General features: G+C 41.6%; 1 protein-coding gene across 1 annotated transcript; it reads left to right on the forward strand.

Annotated features, from left to right (window-relative positions):
• Positions 1-119: 119 nt before the first annotated feature.
• Positions 120-19,419, forward strand: LOC109509910 (poly(ADP-ribose) glycohydrolase-like). Its single transcript, XM_019859844.1, is given in 18 exon segments — positions 120-684; positions 1,581-1,643; positions 1,727-2,296; positions 3,040-3,181; positions 3,352-3,474; positions 3,565-3,645; positions 4,168-4,242; positions 7,354-7,446; positions 8,504-8,658; positions 11,098-11,177; positions 11,281-11,341; positions 11,701-11,776; positions 13,261-13,408; positions 16,047-16,125; positions 16,219-16,327; positions 16,479-16,584; positions 17,844-17,972; positions 18,890-19,419. Coding segments are annotated over 17 exon segments (2,238 nt in total). The 5' UTR covers positions 120-684; positions 1,581-1,614; the 3' UTR covers positions 19,072-19,419.
• Positions 19,420-20,976: the final 1,557 nt, after the last annotated feature.

Consider the following 20,976-nt stretch of genomic DNA (forward strand, 5'->3'; position numbering starts at 1 on the left):
GAATGTAATATGGGAAGTATTTCACACATCTTCTGTTTGTGTTGTCTTTTTTTAATTTCATTTTAGCATATTCCCTTTTACATAACATATACATTAATCTAGTGTAAAATGTTTTCCCATTAAATCAGGTTTAGTCCATTTAAGGCATACAGTATAGTAATCCGTCGTTTTGTCATGGAGAAAATTTGGCAAGCTGGACAGCGATGATCCACGGAGAATGTTGACATTAGTCTATAGTCCCTGAGCCACACGACTCACTGTTTAAAATAAAAAAGCACGAAAAATACGTTAGGCAGCGAAGCCATGAAAGAGGAACCTTGTTGTAGCGAGGGATTACTGTAATACATTATTCTGACGTCATCAGGTTGAGCCGCTGCAGTGATTTGCGCTTTTCGTGCCTTCAGACCTTTTTACGACATAAACTCATTTGCGGCTCCGTCGCTAGGTTACCGCCGTTTGGTCCCGCCTTTGTTCCAAATAAAACAGTTTTGATTGGTCTCGCTTTCTTTTGCCGTTAAGCGACAGCGGCTGTCGTGTTGCGATGTCAATAAAGCGGAATTTGGACACTATTTTTAGTGCAGTATTTTGAGAAATATGCGACGAAACTCTTTGTAAAATTCCGAATGAAAAAAACAACTAGTTAATGCATCGAGGCAAGGAATAAAGACGTGGAGGGGCATGCTTGTAAGTTGTTTCTCCTCATTTTTAACGGCGCCGACTAGCTCGACGCGGATGGTTTGCTAGCCAATAAACGCCAAACATTTTCCAACTGAATTAGCATTTTCAATATTAACATTTTGAATGTGAAATGACCCTTAGCTCGAGATTTATCTACGTTAAGGTTTCGTACCAAGTACACTTCGCCACCGAGAGACCGTTATCTAACCGAAAATTATTTCCTCAACATTAATTAGATATCTGTTTTTTAATTATATGCATATACGTCAGGTTTTTACATCGATGCTTGTGTTACTGCTTGTATCTAATAGCTGAAAGCTGTCTTTATTTGTTGTTGGTGACGTACGTCCACTACTGTTGCCGTTTACGTATTACGGCTAATTTCAACAAACCCAATTTAATGTATGAAGTTGACATAATTATTTTATAGACAATTATAGTAATTATTGTATGAAAAAATGTATATAATAATTTAGATTACTTATTCCAACAACATACATTCTACTAGGATGGGAAGTAGGTAAGAAAAAGCGGGGACATGGATGATTGGGAAAAGGCAAGCAAGAAGTTTCCCACCACCAGGTTTTAGAGTCTCCACCATGTCAAAGACTGTAGCACAGGTCTTGAAGCTCTAATAATGGTCTTGAAGCCATAATTGGAAACCATAACCCCTGTCTAAAACCCTCCCACTGCCTTGAAACCGCGATTTAAAACCTTAAAGCAGTCCAATCCTGACCTTCCCTACCACTAACCTTGTCTTGAAACCTTCCGTTGAGACCAGGGCTGTCCCATTCACATTTTTTATGCACCAGATTCCTACAGAAATGACCGTTACTTTTTGTGAATCGTGTATATGTGCACAGATCCGTAGTAACCGCAGATTTTATTTACTTTTTAAGTAGCGTTCATCCACTTGCCTTGTCTGACCGCTCCAAAATGGATGCAGAAATGGATTCTCAGAGGAGGTAAATAAAAAATAACCACTTGTGATATTTGAGTCGATGCACTCTGCTGATTCTTTTCTTCTCGTTTTTTGTTTGTGTTCCAGTGTGACTGGTGACAGCCAATCTGAATGCAGATCTGATGAGCTCTTCTGCAGAACCCCGGAACAAGACGGAGACGTTCTTTTACGGGGAGACACGGCCTCTCAGACTTTAATGGACTGCGGGTCTTTAAGCGGGTTCAGCGATCCTGCTCTTGCAAGCATTCGAAGTAATCAAGCCCCTGCTCAGTGTTCGAATGGACAAAAATCAAAGAGGCCAAGTTCTCCCGGCCCTCACCCGGTGAAAACAACCTGTGTCGCCGTACACTCGCCCAATCCTAAACCCACCTGCTGCTCGAGTCCGCGGAAGGGCCCGTCACCCGACGACGTAGAGATGCAAAGTCCCAACAGCCCCGTTAATAAAACGCTGCTCGTCGACAGCTCGGCAGGAGATGGCACCGCTTGTGTCGAAGAGTGTGCAGAGGCCTTGGGAGACAAATCTCAGCACTTTGTTTCAGAGCACGACGCCGCATGTTCGGCCGCAGGAACTGGGGATTCTGTGCTGGCAGATTGTAGCGATTTATCGGATGTAAGCCAGGAATTGATTATCAACCAATCGGGTGCTACTTGTGAAAGGTATGACAGTTCTGGAAAGTTTCTGGTAAATTTCAATGCGAAGCTAAACTGGGGAATTTTTTGAAATACAGTGAACCTTTGCATATTTGTGGTTTGGCATTTGTGAATTTGCCTATTGGTATATATGTTGTTTTTTTTTAGAACCTACCCACAGTTATGAGCTGATAATCTTGTCTATTCAATATTTTTGTGCTCAGGCCAAAGCAATTAAAGGCAAAGCAAGTCAGCTTTATTAATTTTGCACATTTCAGACACAGGGTAACTCAATGTGCTTTACGTAATTAAAAATATAATATTTAAAAGCATAAACATATTTTTTTTTGTTTTGTTTTTTTAAAGCTTCAATGCTAGACATGGAGAAAATGTCTAGTATTGATTTTTAACCGGGCCTTAAAAGCATGCACGTTTGGAGCCGACTTCATTTCTGTTGGCAGCTAATTCCATTTGTGTGCAGCATAACAGCTAGCTGCTGCTTCACCAGGTTAACTTTTCACCCTGGCCTCCACTAATTGACCCCGAGTCTGCAGACCTCAGAGCCCTACTGGGTGTAGATTTCATCCGCATTTCTTTTGTGTATTCACGATCAATACAAATGATATATAGACTACTAGCAGGACTTTTTAAGTTCTACTCTTCAGCCAAAGTCTTGAGTATCATCGGGTTGCTTCTTGGTGGTGGTGTTGGATTTAATTTATCCATTGTGCTTCTCCACCTTCATTTGCGATGTCATGTTTTGTTGGCAGTCCTTCCAGTGTTCCATCCCCTATGCATGCTGTGACCAGAGGATGGCTGGGGACCCCCATAGATGAGCTGAACAGGATGCCCCAATGCGCTCCCCCTTTGTCTCACCTAAAAGCCGTACCTAACCACACCGTCACAGTAAGGGTGAGGGAACCATCTAATCACTTCTGTTTTCAAGCCATATATTCCAAGTCTTATCCTAGGCGCTTTTTTTTTTTTGTCCTCCCCCTCCTGCTAACACGAAGTACAATAATCCAACAGCTCTCCGACAACTGTCCCTGAGAATACATCACGTGTGTTTGTCAATGTTACAGACAGATCTCCTCAGAGAGGGAGAGGTGCCTGTCCCGTACCCTGGCAAGTTCAAAGATGCGTGGGATGACGTGTCCGTCAAGATGCCTTGCTCTGAGAAGAATCTCTTTCCACTGGAGACGGAGGTACGAGATGCACGTGGTCTTCCATCATAAATTAAAGCTTAAGTTGGAGTCGTAACATTGATAGCAAAAAATTAAAAAAATATTTCGTAGGATGGAGGCGGTGTCCAGAGTCGGTGGGAGTTAATCCACTCGGCCTTGCAAGGAGGGTTCAAGAGTTCTCTGGATGTGAGGGTAAGCAAGACTTATTTCATCGGCTGGTATATTTGAGGTTTTAACACATGATCAAAAGAATTGTTCGAAATTAAGTCATGCAGTATTTCTCTGCTGACTCGAGCTGCTGAAATACGTTTCGTCAATATTCAAATTTATTCCGATGCACTTGCATTCAGACATTTCAGTTCCCCACTTAACCAAACTCAATCATCGTGCGTCCTCGCCACATTACCCTGAACTATATTTTAATACTGTATGTCTTTTGTGTATCTTATGCGTGTTTGTTTTTAGATTGTTGAAGCAGACGAGATCCACCGTAATTTTGATCGTAATTTCCGTCTCACTAAAATAATTGCAGTTTGTCTTTTCAAGAGTGTTGCGATATCCACAAGGTGGCAGTGTTTGCAACAATATCACCCTACAGTTCATTTCCTCTTGTTTGTGGTCCTTTGTCCCACGGTGCCTTTCATCTATGCATTATTTTTATTCAATTCTGCTGTGCTTTTACATATGATGCGCGACTGACTTTTGTCTCATTAGGATGCTATCTTGCGATACAACACAGCCCATGCGAAGAAATGGGACTTCACCGCCCTCAACCTTCTTTGCACAGAGGTGAGCTGCATGCTTGAAAAAGCAAAAACAAAAGTTTTTGCTTCCCACCAAATATGGCAGAAGCACATCATTTTCTTGTAAGAGCTTCTCTAGCAGTTCCCATTATTGCAAGTTATTGCTGGCATGATTATCCTAATGGAGAAATTAGGATTTTACAACACTTTTGAATCGCATTTCGGCATCCGCGCTATAATTTCAAACATGCGACCACTGCTAAATATGGACCTTTCTTAATGGTCTTTTTAAAATTTCTGCTCCTTGGACTAATGTCTCGGTGCGAGGCGGAGCTTGAGTGATCGATTGGCCGCGTGAGCCACTTTATTGCTTCACCCAATTTAATTAAAAGGGTCCATCCCATCTGAAAATTATGCTAAGTAAGGCCTTCAAAGTTGCCCTTCCACTGACTTTGGCCTCCATTCTAACATAAGCGAGGCTTTCCTTTGCATTCGATTTCAAAAAAAAAAAAAAGTGCTGCTAAAGCGTTTTACAATAGCTTACAAGAAAGCATGTAAGCTTACAAAATTAAGGCACATCATCAGAACATAAACTTCAAAACTGGCTTTTTAGGGTAGTTTATAGTATTTAAAGGAAGCTAGCTTTGATTTAAAGCTGAAACTCACTTTGGGTTTGATTCAGCCACATCGGTCACGTCACATTTTTTTAAGCATCCTTTTGTTATTGTGGGTTTTTGCAGTATTCTCACGATGATGCCCTCACACATGGAGAAAGGAGAGCCACAGCCGTAGATTCAATTTATTCAATTTAAGGAACATTCATGACGCACTGAATAATTGTCCAGACATACCACAGCCAAGCTCCACTGATTGACACTCCCCTCGTGGCTGTAGAAGAGAAGATTAAAAAAAAAAAAGAATCATATAAATTGGGATGAGTCTGTAAATTGTCTTTGTGTTTCTCCCCTGCCAAATGAAACTGTCACAGTGTCACTTTCTGATAAATGTCTGAGGGCCCAAGCATGGAAGCGGTCCAGGGCTTGAGTACAGCTGATACCCCGAGGGAGTACACAAACATTTGTGCTTTGTCAAGCATTTCCGACTGGTGTTTGTCACACGCTATCACTTATTTGTCGTTCTGACCCCGCACATCTGTTGTTGACGAAAAAGAAATCCATTCGCGCTTGGAATTGATGTTGATATTATGACACAATATTGGTTGAGTGATGTAAAAAGTCAAAGTTAGGATTTGCATCAATATATGGGGGAAAAAAATTGCAAAATCTCTGCCTGGAAGCCTCACAGCGATCATTTTACTCCACAGACTATGTCACTGTAGACTCAGGCACCACTTTGTGTTGAAATAAGTTGACGAGCCAAGAGGAGAGCGTGCGCAAAAGACAGAATGTACCAAGTGTTGGATCATTAAAAAAACAAGTGGAGGCACAACTAACGAATGTACTACAGCGGCACGTCTAGAATTGCCAACACAAGCTATACATTTTGCACCACAAATGCAATTTTTTTTTTTTAAATCACAATTGATAGTACAGTCGATAGAATAATTGATTCCAATAACACTTGATGACTGCAGCCACGATTGGCTACTTTCATAGATATTCTGAGATGTTTACATTAAACGTTGGACGTACAATTTTAAGCCTGCAATGAACAAATTCACACCAAATAATGTCCACTCGGAACGCTTGTTTTGAAATCAGATGAACATAAAAGTCAACTAGCATTTTTTTTTTTTCCTTTTTAACCAGTTGTGCGTCACTTTAATCCACTGCCAGAATAACTTGATTCAATTAATATGTAACAAGATCATGAGTGGAAACCTTAGCTCTGCACCTACAACCCGAGCGATACCATTTATGGTCAGCAGCTATAACTTGTGTGGGAGATCATATTTCTACCTTCTGCCACATCGACCATCTATTAGTCCCACGGGAGCGTTTTATGATGCCTGCCAGCTCATTACTTCTGACAGCGTTTAGTCAGACCTGCCCTGCTGCCACATAAACGCTCCCCGGACAAATTGCCCAACGAAGACCTCTGCGGTGAAAATCTCTCTCGCTCTCTCTCTCTCTCTCTCTCTCTCGCTCTCTCTCTCGCCGATTGGTCATTTGCATTCGCTCCAGAAAGTCCATTTAATCAGCTGCTCCGCTTACCTTGATAGAATAAGGCACGTGATTGATACGGGTGACATTTGAAGCCAATACGCTCATAAGTGATTGCTTTGTAAATCTGGGCCGTATGACGGAGTGAGTGTGTTTATTTTAGAGGGAATTGCTGAGGCAAGCTGGAGGCTGAAGTGCGTGGCTGTTCCCTTTCCTGATTGACTGAGTTGTTCCATTTTGCGACGCTTATCGCAAATTGTGTTGAATGACGTCCGCTTGGTCTTTCATCCCAGCTACTCGTTGTCACGCCTCCCCAGGGACATCCGTCATGCTTTTTATAATCCCTCCTGTTGGATCCTGAGGGCTTTCCTACCTGGAGAACATGATGGGAAGACGACTAATTAACAGTAGAAGCTTGACGCTGGTCATGACTTTTGCCATCTGAAACAGCAGCAGCCGATCTGATCTTTACACCGTCGATTTTAGGCTGCTAGCTCTTAATCTACTGATAAAGTGGGAAGTTAGCAAACACGTCTTGTGACGAAGTCCTCCAGATAGCTTCAACTACTTCAGCGGCTTCACAGCATCTGTTCTCGGTGTTTCGTTGCTGAAGCGGAGCGCAAAATTGGCCCAGGACAACATCAACTTGTGTTATTGTTATTGATGTTTTGTTGAGAACCGAGACGACTGTTATATTGGCAGCAGGGTATTGGGTCGTGAACATGGATTGCTTTTCAAACCTTTTCTGACTTTCCATCAAGCCGCTGGCGATGCCTTGGCTGATTAAAAAAAAAAAAAAAAAAGATGAACAAAAAAAAAAGCACCTTTTCCAAAATTATGACATACCAAAATGTAAAGGTTTTCGACTTAATCAATACATAGCACCAGTCAAAGCCACTCATCAGAAATAGTGTTCATTCAGGAAGAAGAACATACCAGAGCATTAGATCAGGGCAAAGTATAAGCACGTATTATTTGGCAGACCTTGAATTGAATTTGCATACTTAACACTACGATCCTATTTCATCCTTCAGTGTCTGGAGCATTGCGAGGTTCAGCACCTTTACGAGGCCGTGCTGCCTTCCATGGTCAAACTGGCACTCAGCGCTCCACGCCTCTGCACTATGGTACGTGCTGCACTGTTAATATATAATCTATTTATTTTTTTACTCTGTTTGGAATTCTTAAAAAAAATAAATAAATACTGCTTCGTGTGGTGGAATTCAGACCAGAATGGTATTTTAAATCAACTTGATTTCAGGGAACATTTTCATTCAGATATGATCTTTATTTTTAAAGGGGTAGAAATGAAGGCATTGTGATGCCCTTGCATGTGGGCAAGGTGAGCCACAATCGCTGATGCACTTTGAGCCCTTTATTGAACGGGACAAATGAGAACACTTCCAGCTTCTCCACGCACTAGGACACGCCCCTTAGAGGCACACAGGCAACACACTAATCCTACAGTTGATACACTAAAGACACTTTATGAAACTGGTTAATTTTCGTCCGGTTTATCGTTATATACAAGACAATGCTGTTTTCCTTTATCAAAAACAATTGGCTTGACATGTTCAACGAATTCAACGTAGGACAAGGGACAACTGAAAATTGTGTCCAATAATATTTATCATCAACATTCTAACTGTGTTAAGCCAAGCAGATCTTTTCGATTATTGAGACAAACCAGGGTTGCAATTTCTAACCTGGCACTATGCTAACTTGTCACAACAGGAAAGAATCCTTCTTCCCAGCGGTTTGTTAATGAAAATTCCGTCTCTTGCCGCTTCGTCCGTCTCAGGCCAGATGTTCAGCCTTGTGTTATTAGAGCCGCTATTGATCCGCTAACCAGGGCAGTCCTGGGAGGCTCTTTTGCTCTAATCAGCGAAGACAAATGAGACTCCGTGTCTGACTGGGAGAGAACATGGGCGAGCGTAGGAAAACACAGACCTTAATTACTTCTTCCCATTTATTTAATGGCATCCTCCGTGTGTCCTGCTTGTTATATGGCTGTACTAATCATCCCCTCCCATCAGCCTTCGAGCCACACGATCAAACTCGTATCACCTTGTATGTATCTTCAGTGTCTCTCCTTGGACTGCTCCCCCCTTCTGATCTGTCTGTCATTTCTATTGACATAATCCTCACAGTCTCCCCTCTTTTTGGGGGGGGTTCTTTCCCCAGCCAATTCCCCTGCTGAAGTCACGGATGAACCATTCCCTAACCATGTCTCAGGAGCAAATCGCATGTCTTCTGGCTAACGCCTTCTTCTGCACGTTCCCGCGACGCAACTCCCGCAAGTCGGAATACTGCAACTATCCCGAGATCAACTTCTACAGGTGAAGGCACCTTCCACTAAGTCCTTGGCTTCTTTGCTTCATCCCCCATGCAGGCTTTTAAAATTGTTAATCCTGATGTGGCTTCTTCCATCCTCACTTTGCTATACTGATTGATGAAAAAAAATGTGTTCATGAGCTCGATCAACATATTACAACCTGCTCCAAATTCTGAGCTCTTCAATTTACAAGCCATCACTCGGGCTATATTTTTGCATTGTCTTGGGAGCGAATATTTCCATAAGGGGGCACTAGCGCCTTAAAAACCTCCAGTAGTTGAGTCATTTCACAACTGCGTCCCAATATTACACCACAGAGACAAATAACATTTGGTTTCAATTCAGCGGCCCACCCATCAGTTTTTCATGTGCGCAGAATGTTTTTGGAAAAGTGGGAGTCTCTGAACCAAGCTCAGGCTTCTGTCTCACTAATTGTGGGAGTCCGCAGCCGCCGCTCTTTGGGATCATCTGGAAAGGATAATTGGCAGTAAATTATTTTTGTTACGTTGCACTCTGATCTGTCTGTATTTTCTCTTCATTTAGAAAAAGCTTTTATATGACTTGCTGTTTTTTTTTTTTATAAATACTATATGCATACGCAATGCGATATGTAGGATATGAGTCATTCATAAACAAGCACGATTGGCTCTTTAAATGATATGTGGTTCGTAGACATGTTGTAATCCCGTTAAAATGCCATCTGTCTTATTTTATTCACAGCCGCCTCCTTACCTGGTGGACATAGTGCAGGTTTTGCCACAACTCAATTTTCCCTCGTCTCTTTGAGGAGCCATCTTCCTCGTCAGTGACATGGTTAATAACATCCGGTCTGTTTGTCTTTTTGCCTCGTTATGAAGTTGCAAGGAGTCGGACAAACATCAAAATGTAGTATCCTTTTTTTTTAGGGGCATCCCAGCAGTGGAAATCTTGCTTAAATTCCATGAAGTACATGCCTCTGAATACAAAACATGAGTAATTTGAAATGACAGCGTATCTTTCCATCCACCGATTCTGGGAATACGTTATGGTTGTCTTCTGTGTTTGACTTTTTTTTTAATGTCAGTTTTGAATTACATTTTCTTAAACAAGGGCCGGCCTCAGTCATGGGTTACATAATACTTTTATGAGCAGAAGACGCTTTAGCGGCCAACTTTTCTATCAGACCAGATGGCCTTTCTAAATGAAGCGCCTCCTTTTACTCAAACATAGTTCTTTGGTACTGAGATGTCGAAAGTTGGTGGCAAAGTAACACATTTATATTAGCCTGAGTACAAGAACAGTAAAGGGAGGAGCTTTTCAGCAAATCAATGGAGGATAGCGTTGAATAGGTGAAGTTACGAGTAGTATCGAATTTACGAATGTTCGGGGAGCACAGTACACTTCAAGTAAAATGGTACTTACATTTTAGTTATATCTGCAGTTCTGCATAGTTCAATGACAATAAAGGCTTTCTCTTCAATTCTGTTTTATAACCTTTTTTGATGGCCTTGGTTTTGGGGACAGACGTTTATATTTCCAGTGCTCCAATAGGAAGCATAGTTTAAAAACCCCAATTAATTGGCATATGCACTGATTCCGGTGTATATTTGACTCTTATTAGCGGTCTGTCCTGAGGGGTTTTAGTGGTATAATTCGGTGTCTTGACCTGTTATCTAAATCTTTATCCTCCGATCCCAGTCATTTGTACAAGAAGGTTTTTTTTTGTTTGCTTGTTTGTTTTTTCCCCCCCTACGCACCCGATGTTAGCAGCAGGCTAAGTGAAGAGGGCTGTGTAATAATGTTAAGCATCGATTCCAGTCACAGAGCCCTTCTATCGCTTGCTTGCAGATACTTGGGGCCCCACCTTCACTATCAGCATTACTTCCTGCAGCATATACGGAGCCGAATTTGTGAGACGATGAGACAAGACAAGCAGCGCAGTCCAAAATGGACGCCGGATCGTTATTGCCCAAGCTCTCCCCCCCTCCGGCTCCATTCCACGCTTATAATTGAGGGAGTGTCCATCACTTTGCTTATTGGCTACAGTGGCGCTCTGTCTTGGACAGGCAGCGCGGCAAGCAATCTGCTGATTGCTTTTTTGGCAGAACTGTCGAGGTTTGTCCTCGTTAAGTGATGGATATGTTAGAGAGGGGAGAGCGGAACGCTCTTCAGCTGCTGTTTTTCCCCGCTTGAGAAGGAAATGATGTGGGAAAACAATTTGATATCCAAACTGACATTCTCTTTTTTTGTGTGTTATCAAATAAGTAAATACGAAGCTGGCTGATTCATTTACAAAAATAACTTGTTATCGGACTGTCAGAAACTGCCAAGCTTACTGTTTTTATCAGCTATGGTTGACAGGAAAAAAAAAGAAGCTATGGGTCTCCTCTAAATCTACACGTATTGTTTTCAGCCATAAAATGATGTGACAAACTATTTGGTTGAAACAACACTTTATCCGCAGGTTATTTGAAGGCTCCTCACCACGAAAAATTGAGAAGTTGAAAACCCTCATCTGCTACTTTAGGAGAGTTTCGCAGACCAGTAAGCATCAGGAAATCACGATACCTTTTTTTTTCTTTTTTTTTCCTCCCCCCCCCCCAAAAGAAAATAGAATTTAATGAACATGTTTATTGTTGTCTTTTAGGACCAAAGGGCCTCGTGACATTCACAAGACAAACGATGAGCACGCTTCCAACCTGGGAGAAGTATGACTTTTTTTTTTATTTTTTTATTTTTTAATAGAAAAGTTGAGACACACCCCAGAAAAAAAACAACATTTTTATTGTATTTCGACTATGAATGGAACTTGGGAGTCACGGTATGTTGTCACCAGTTTAGAGATGGAAAACAATGGTGATTTTTACAGACACGTACCATAGCAAAAAAAAAAATTCAAGCGCAGTCTATCCATATTCAGACAAATGTACAATGGAATTTGTTATTAGTGATAATGAAATAGAACCGAGCTAATCATGTGTAACTTGCCGATTATTACTTTAATGCAATAGTATGATTTGCAAATAACTCGGATGTCATTGAAAAGTGTCCTTTTTCTTTTTTCAAGCTGCCAGACTCAGCTGACACGCTTACATATCACCTGCGAGGGGACAATCGAGGATGACGGTTACGGGATGCTGCAGGTATGAAATCCGTTTAACGTCAGATCTACCCAGTTTTTGCAAGCAAGTTTGTCACCTTTCAGCTTAACCAAAGCACTTAACGGTTGATGGCCATTAGCGTTTCACATGAAATGCGGTTGTGCACCCCTCGTATCTGCTGCAATGAATTCACTCTTTGTCAATCCTCTCATTGGTCTCGGCATGGCAAGTGTATTTTAACTCTTTGCCTGACAGCTCAAGTATCCACATGAGTAGCTCAGAGACGTATAAGGGGGTATAGCAAAGACCGTGGGGTACAGAAAAAGAGATTTGCGTTGGGGAAGAAAAAAAAAGATGACTAGGGTGAGGCATCTTACTGGGGGAACGCAGTGCGGGTTCACGACTCCCCGCGGGTGTACTGACGCCTCCTTCAACTGCGGCTCTGTGCCGAGGTTTTGATGGGGCAGCGTCGGCTGTCATTCTGTCAGGGGAGGTGAGATTGAAGGATGAGGAGGGGTGAGGCTTGGGGTGAACGAGGTGAGGAGAACCGGTTCAAAAATCCACGCGGGTTAGAAACACATTCGCTGTCACGGGGGATTGATGCGGCCGTGGGCCAGTGAGCAGGACCCTCCCTATGACAGATATGTTTGAATAGCAGCGTTTTCATTGAAATGCGCTGTCCTCTCTTATTCTTGTGCTGCCAGTGGGTCGGCGCACATGGCATCATGTCAAAAAGATACACAGTTGGAAGGAAAAATTGTGTGAATTCTTTGGAATTTTTGCCGAGATAAAATGTGACATGATGTTTGTCTAATCTAAATAATGCTGCACAAATATTCACAGTTCGATGCTAATGACTTCTCCAAAAACTCATCTTAGCTGACGACTTAGAAACCAATCATTGTGATGAGACTGGAGGTGTTGGTTAAAGTTGGAAAAATAGTTTTGAGCATACAATTCTCAAGAAGCATTGCCCAACGTGAACCTTGCCGCACACAAAAGAGCTCGAAAATTAAGTGTTGCAAACTTAACACGAAGTTGGAAAGGGTCACTAAAGTATGTGGACAAGCCTTGATGAGATTTGCCTTTTGTTGAACTCGGATGACATTTTGCAAAAATGCAGGTCATTCTAATGGGTTGACACTTTTTTTTTCTTTTTTTTTTTTTTTTGCAAGTATATCGTGTACATTTTTTGAAGTAATTCTGTTTACCATTCATTTATTTCAGCGTTATGAGTTTTTATGGATCAAACATGCGTGATTTTGCTTCCTCATTTGATTATTCCCCAAACAGGAAGCAAGCATGTGATCTTTATCTGTATTAAATGAGCACGGTGGGTGGCAGGAAATAAGGACATACTAATTGAGTCATTTATCTCCATAACTGGAAGTTCAATCTCACTGTTCAGCCCAACTGCATTGAATAGACGAGACTTTATCCATTTTGCTCTTTTTTTGTAAGGAGAAGAAAAGCATTTCCGACTGTGCCGTCGAGTAATAAAATGCCCCCCCCCCCTCTCTCACAAGGTGGACTTTGCAAACCGATTCGTAGGTGGCGGCGTCACGGGACATGGCCTGGTCCAAGAAGAGATCCGGTTCATCATCAACCCCGAACTCATTGTCTCCCGTCTCTTCACTGAAGCACTGGAGTACAACGAATGCCTCATTATTACAGGTAAAAGGTCATAGGACTGGCTATGATAGATGACCCGATTTTTTTGAGAGGGGGGGTTCGGGGGAGGGGGGCATACAGTGTAAGAACAAGATTTTGGAAAACATAACATTAAAAAAAAAAAAAAACCTTAATTGTAAGTATGGGAACAGCACAGTTCATAATCTAGATTTAAAAGCAATGACACTTTATTACTTCATATTATTCACTCTTGGAATACACAAGTACAGAGAAAAAAAAGCTTTTTAAGGGTCATTTTGAATGGGCGTCTTAATATTTATATTTTTTGATCAGGCTTTTTTTTTCCAGTTGTGCACAAAATAATGTTTATAGTTGTTTTATAAGTACAGAAAACAGGAAACACCTTCATATACTACCCTTAAGGGTGGATTATTTATAGCTTTGCCCCAGGATAAGCATATTTGTGTCGATTTCCACAAAAGGGTGCTGAGGTAGATGCAGACAGACGATGACACTCAGGTCCAGCGATGTCACCAAACACACACACACACACACACACACACAGACCGCTTAATTCTCTACCGTCAATGTAAAAATCGACTTTTATCTTAACTAGCCGCAGCCAGCGACACAGTGGCGCCGCCCTGTCTTCTACGGGACATTCATCTCTTTTCCGAGTCACCTTCAGTTGTTCGTCACCGTCCTCCTCCGAGCCTCAGACCATTCCCACCTCCCTCCCTCTATCCCTCCTCCTCTTCCTCCTCCTCCTCCTCCTCATCTGGTCCAGACGTTTTTATTACATTTGGACAGAAAGGAATTTATAACCGCACTAAGGTCATCGCTCCACTAATGGAATGGGCCAGTTACGCCATAGATTCATTAAAAACCTTGCGCGATATTCTTTGCACGCATGCAGGCTTTCCGATGATTCTCAATCCAGACTCTTAATCTTGTTTTTTTTTTTTTTTTTTTTTGGTCCAGACGTTTGTGTACACACCTCTCTCCTCTGATCATATTCTTCACAACCGCGGGTCTTCTTGTACGTTTTCAATGTGACGTCGGTATTCCTCCACGGGGGTGTTGCCGGACCGGAAGGTAGAGGAGCACCCACGATGTAATCTGGTGATGGGAACCTTTTATGACAGGATGCTGTAAAGAGGAGCCGGAGAGTTTCCGTTACAAATGACATCAAGGTGATTGGGGAGGGCAAGCAGCTCTTGTCTGTTGATAAAGGAAAGGATGAGCAGCTTGTTCCTGGAAGATTAAGTTGCTTGTTTTGTGGAAATGAATGCTTCTTTCTTCTCACTGGACTTTTTAAGAGCGTCTTGGCGATGAAAAATTTCAATTGTAGCACGATTGTTGTTTCAACACCGTGCCTCCAATCACAGGCTTTTTTTTTTCCCCCTTTGGAAAAGTTCTCACAACGAGCCATTTTTTCGCCCCCATGTGTTTGAAATAAAATCAATGGAAAGAAATGAGAATGCGGCGATTTAAGTAAATGAAACAATGCTCTTGAAACTCAACTTTTTTCATTTGTAAGGAAGGTTAAATGCTAATTACGGCCCCTGACTGTTGAAGTACCTCACACTCGATTGTAGCATACGTCTGAAGGAACCGTGTTTCTGCCAGTGGTTGCCAGGTTATAATTAATCAACAATCAATTGCGCACAATCAACCGAATCGTTCAAAACCAATCAACCTGACTTTATGCCCATAATAGATTACGGTAATACTACCGCCATGGTAACTGTCATTTACTGCTTGTGTACATGTTCAAAGGGGGCTCACGATAGTACCTTCTTCGATTTGAACCGTTTCTGCCCATTACGAGTGAAAGCTTTTTATTTCAACCCCAAAGCAGATTACCGATGAAATCACAGGCTTTTATTGATGGCCATGCGATCCTTGCTGATACTGCGTACGCACTGAATTTGATTTGAAAAGACAAGGCCCTGAAACACATTTAGGCCCACGTTGTGTGCGCTCAAATATTTATGTATTGGTGACATTTTAGGGCTGCCTCTCAAATATGACGCTTCCAAGATACTTTTTTATGGAATTTTGGGAAAGACTGTGGAGTCTGACTCGAGGAGAAATTGGTTATACATTTGTGCAGCGGTCAAGGTCCACTGTTGTGTTTATCAACAATCAACTTCACACAATCGACTTGATTGTTATGGTCATTTATTTGTTTGAATAGTATGCATATCCCTTGTGAGAGTACTTCAGTCATACCTCGGTTTTCAACCATAATCCGTTACAGAAGACTGTTCGAAAAGTGATTTGTTCGAAATCCGAAACTATTTTATTAGCCCATGATTAGGGGCTAATACACGTTGCAGAAATAACAAAAAAAACAGCCAGATTTGCATCCATCACAACAAACACGTCTGCTCACAATGAACGAACGCCACACGAGGAAGCGTCACTTCCTCAGAGAAGAGTCAAATGACATATTCGGGTTTGCTCAGTTTGGTGGAAGAACGGTTTTCGGTCGTAATCCGAGGTGAATTTTCTGGTCGAAATCCGATTTGGTCGATAACAGAGACATTCGAAAGCCGAGGTTTGACTGAGGTTTGTTGGGAACGACTTAAACTGAAAGACACAAATTCTGTTTCCCTCGTATGTTTTTTTAAAAATTTTTATTTGATTTTTTTTTTTTTTTTTTTTTTTTTTGTAGGTGCTGAGCGGTAAAGTCGATATTCCGGCTATGCTGAAACGTACAAGTGGGACGAGTGCTACAAGGATGAGACTCCGAGGTAGTCTTTCACTTTCACCCTGATAGTTTGTCAGCTCAGTTACAATGTTCAAAAGACTGGGGGTTTGAAATCAAAGTCTCTATCTCATCGCAGGGACGACTGGCAGAGACGGTGTACAGAGATTGTGGCCATTGATGCTCTGAAATACAAAAACTTCCTGGAGCAATTTCTACCTGAAAAGATGACGAGAGAGCTCAACAAGGTGAGAAAAATGCTTTTTTATTTCGGCGCAAACAGATGGGCCCCTGTATTAAGGTGACATCAAAATCTTAGATATGTAAAAGGATCTTTTTGCGGGACCTCATGAGCCTCTTTCCTGCTAAAGTTTCGGTTCTTCCCACTTCTCTTTCCAGGCGTACTGTGGATTCTTCCGAAATAATGCCAACAGAAAGCACCTGTCCGCAATAGCCACCGGCAACTGGGGCTGCGGCGCTTTCGGCGGAGACACGAGACTCAAAGGTACCATTCGATCAAATCAGAAATGTGTTGTTGACGATAAAGACGAAGGCAACCATTTTATATCTTTGATATTTCAACAAATGAGCCGCATCAACAATGCAGTTGTTCACTGGGAAATACTTGACGAACTAGCTTAATAGGCGAAAGGGTATTAGCATAGATGTGATGGTTGTCATAAACCTTCAAACGACTGCAACTTTAGCATACATAGAGCAGCAGCACATTTTTTTTTGAAGCACTACAAAACACGTGACCCTTTCAAACCCGCCTCGCTCAATTCGTCGCCGGCCCGTGTGTCAGTCATCCGTTTCTTCCCACCCTTTTATCGATCTGCTGACACACGTTTACGCTTTCCATTAAATCGCCGATTGATTACAGGCAAGGGAGTCCATAAATCGCATCCTCTGCGGACTCGCGCGACATCACTCTTCATAAGCGAGGGCCCACTTACTGTCCCGGGGAAGACTTAACACTGCACATTTTCGCCCAATTGCTAATGGTCTAATGTGACACCGTTGGGGCAACATATATTCAGTTCACACTCAGAGAATGAACCGAGTAACATCCTCAGGGCTCCATGTGCTTGCTATGCATCAAAAACTTTCATATGTATTAAGACTCAGTTTACAGACTCCCCCCATTTTTTTTTTTTTTTTTAATGTCTGCTGAATCCCGTACCCATTAGCTTTGGAATTAGCTTAGCGTTTTATGTCCACCTACTCTGACATGAGCCTGAGCTATATTTTCGCGGTAAAGATTACAGCCCTTTTCATAATGATGTTTTGAGTCCTGCTTTCATTAATCTGGAGTTAATACCCAGGCTGTTAAATATTTAACGGTCCTAATTTGCTATAAGACGGAAGGCCTCGACTCGTGGGCTTCCGGGCAGAAGGCATCCCTCGTTTTGGATCATTGACCAATTGCTACCAAGCTCTCATAATTTAATTCAGCTATGGCTAAACACACACACACATCTGATTTAGGATTCTGATTGATTCTTATTTCACTAGAAAAAAAATGAAGGTTTTCTTGTCTTATCTTAAAGGCAAATGACGATGTTATTAAAAATAATAATAGAGTTAACCTCTAAAAAAAATATATATATATAATTACTGAATTGATCTATTAATTGCCCAGCCCGATTTTAGTTTGTCATTCCTTCGTTAACTGAAGTCATCTCCAAATACGACAGAATGATGCAAGTTGGCCGCCGTCGGCCCGGCTTTCCCTTTCAGCCATCTCGCTTTCTCTTTCATTAGCGCTGATTCAGCTGATGGCAGCAGCGGAGGCGGGCAGGGACGTGGCGTACTTCACCTTTGGAGATGCTCTGCTCATGCGAGATGTTCACGACATGCACACTTTCTTGACTGAGAAACAAGTCACCGTGGGTAAGGTGGAACGCTTTTTTTTTCTTTCCCTTAAAGCTATAAATAGCCTCTAGCGTCGAACAGGTCATAACGTACAATTTTTTCCATTTGGACATGCAAATTACGCCTCTAAAGTATTGAAACTTCAGATAGTATTTTGCTTTGTGTGACAATTTTTTGAAATATCGGGGATTCATATGAGAAGGAAAAATGTTTCAGAAATCGAAACAAATGCGAGGTGGGACCAGCATTCTGCAAAGATCCCGCATGGTTTGTTCAACTGACATTCCACTGCATTTCATTAAATCCAGCGCCCGCCTGTTATGGAGTTCTTATAGTAGAGTATGCAATAAATAGGACTTGGAACGATATTAGCCACGATTGAGCTGGTAAAGATTGAGAGGCTTGTCCTTGCTGCCACTATTAACGCGCCAATATACGAGGAAAAAAAAAAGGCAGCCCCCTTGTACATGCTAAGTTATTACACCTCACAGGCCATGTCTTTTCCTTGGGCCCATCCATTTAGCGTCAGAGTGGATTACTGGTGACCCTAGCATCCCCCCTCCCCCATTTTTCATTTTTTTTCTCCCGCTGACATTTATTGAAGCCTTTCCAGCATCCCCCCTCCCCCACTTTTCATTTTTTTTTTTCTCCCGCTGACATTTATTGAAGCCTTTCAGAGAAATTCCCCTCCGGCTATCCATTTCCTAAAGTGGAGCTGCAGAGACGCACCAGCACGAGCGCAAACTGGCTTTCATTTAATGGGTTTTTTTTTTTGTGGCATAATCTTATCCTCTCTCGGTCGTTTTTTCACTCTCAACCTGTTTGTTCTCTTTGTCTCTGTCACCCAAAAACCTCTCCTTCCTTGTCTGAACATGTGCCATGCACCCCCCCCATTCCCCCCTCCTCCCATATCCGTCCTTGCCGTCGCTTTCCAGGGAGGCTGTACGGCCTTTTGAACCAATACTCCAATTTGGTTTGCAAGAACTGCCGCACCAGGCGACCCGATGTCAGCCTGTACGATTTCATCTACCGGAAGGTCTCTTCCCCTATGACCGCCGATGCCTTGGACTCTGCTAAGGACTTTGGGATGTCCCCTATAAAATCAGATTCTCATTAAAAAAAAAAAAACCCCAAAAGTCCCAAACTCCCCTCCTCCAGGTTGAGAAACCTCAGTCGTGTGCTTACAATCACTCTTCCAAGTGCACCTCAATAATTACAATATTGCAGAAAACATTTATTTCAGTAGTTCAGTTAATATGAACCACAGGCTTGTCACAAAGTGCGAAAATACATGAGAACTGTCGTTTCTTGATTTAAGGTTTCTCCATCGGGAACCATTGGTCTAAATGAAGCTCCTCCGCTCATTTCAGCATCGTTCCAAGATGTCGCGACATGGTGCCAAAGTCATACTTTTATATTCGAGACAGACAGTCACCAAAAAATAAAAAATAAAATCCTTGACTCTGTGAATTCACCTAAAAAAAATTATTTTTTATTTTTTTGCTCCCATCACTCTGTTAAATCTTAGTGACGATAGACAGTAGAGATGATGGATGGATGGATGGTTGGATAAAGAACAATAAAAATCCATCTCAAAACTATTACAGTTAGCGTGATAGCATAATTGCCCAAGGCAATAAAATGTACAAATGTGCTCCCAACATTTTCTTTTGTCTGTTGATATTTGAGTTACCCAGATCATTGTCATCTGCAAAGGTTAAAATCAAGGCAAATTGACTCTGAATAGTAATTTTTTTTGTTACTTTATTTTCCGAAAACGTTTGAAAAAATGAAAAAAATGACCCAGGCAATCATAACGAAATCTGCAAAGGTTAAAATCAAGGGAAATTGACTCTGAATAGTAAATTTTTTGTGTTACTTTATTTTCCGAAAACGTTTAAAAAAAATGAAAAAAATGACCCAGGCAATCATAACGAGAATCAAAATTCAGTCCAGCCTACATTAAGCTGGAAGTGGCCTTCTGAAAATGTGATGAATAACTCTGAATAATATATGTTTCACTTTTCGAATGAAACTACTGAAATAAATGAACTTCTTAGCAATATCCTCATCGATTGAGATGCACCTGTACCCACACTCCCTTTAAGTTTGTGATTCCTCCAACACGCAAACTACCAAAACACAGCCTTGCCTTTCTTGCTGGTGGTGAGTGTATTGCAAGAGCCTTGTAGTCGTCACACCATGTGGTGAAATGTTTCCAGTTCATAGCAATAGAAAATCCTTGTTGCTGTTTGGCCTTTTTGACCATGCAAACGTGGGTCGTGGAATGTGGAAGTTTTCATTCCCGTACGGTTGATGACAAGACACCCAAACGTTGTTTTTCCACTACAGAGTACCGGCTAGGTTAAGCTCGAAGTAGCTCTATTCGCCTCAGTTTGAGGATGGGAACTGCAAAAAATAAAAAAATTGCAATGAATGCATTGGGCCCTCATACATGCTTTACATGCTAGTGACCTGCTAGCATAAAACAGCAATGGATAAAAACGAAATAAATTTTTTCGTAGGCTGAGCCGCGCAGATGTCTGGAGACGAGGGATGCAACAATATCAAAATATGGCACGATAGCTTCACGGTTTTGAGACCATGGTACACTACTATTGTGGTATTGTGCCCCCCCCCCCCAAAAAAACGTGGGGTAAAAAAAAAATCCTGTATATATAATATGGAAAATGAAGTGCCAGGAATATTTAAAAAAAAAAAAAGCTCTTACTGTAATATTGCTCAGAATTTTCAAGTGCAAAGAGGCGGTGCAGGAACATTGAGTGTTTCAAGTCATGAGCAAATTGTAAAGAAAAAGAAACTTTATTCTGAGTGTCTTTAAAAAAAAATGTTAATGTAAACCTTCACTGTCACAATTGGAAAACCATGTTCAGTTTATTGCCTTTAAACTTTTAACTGACAATGTAAACCGATTTCAACAAGAATTTAAAAAAAAAAATCAGTTCTGTGTCCCTTCAAATTGTTTCAAAAATTGAAAAACATTGTGAACAAAACCTTTTCT

Source organism: Hippocampus comes, unplaced genomic scaffold (genome assembly GCF_001891065.2).
Source record: "Hippocampus comes isolate QL1 unplaced genomic scaffold, H_comes_QL1_v1.1 scaffold64, whole genome shotgun sequence".
Classification (NCBI taxonomy): domain Eukaryota; kingdom Metazoa; phylum Chordata; class Actinopteri; order Syngnathiformes; family Syngnathidae; genus Hippocampus; species Hippocampus comes.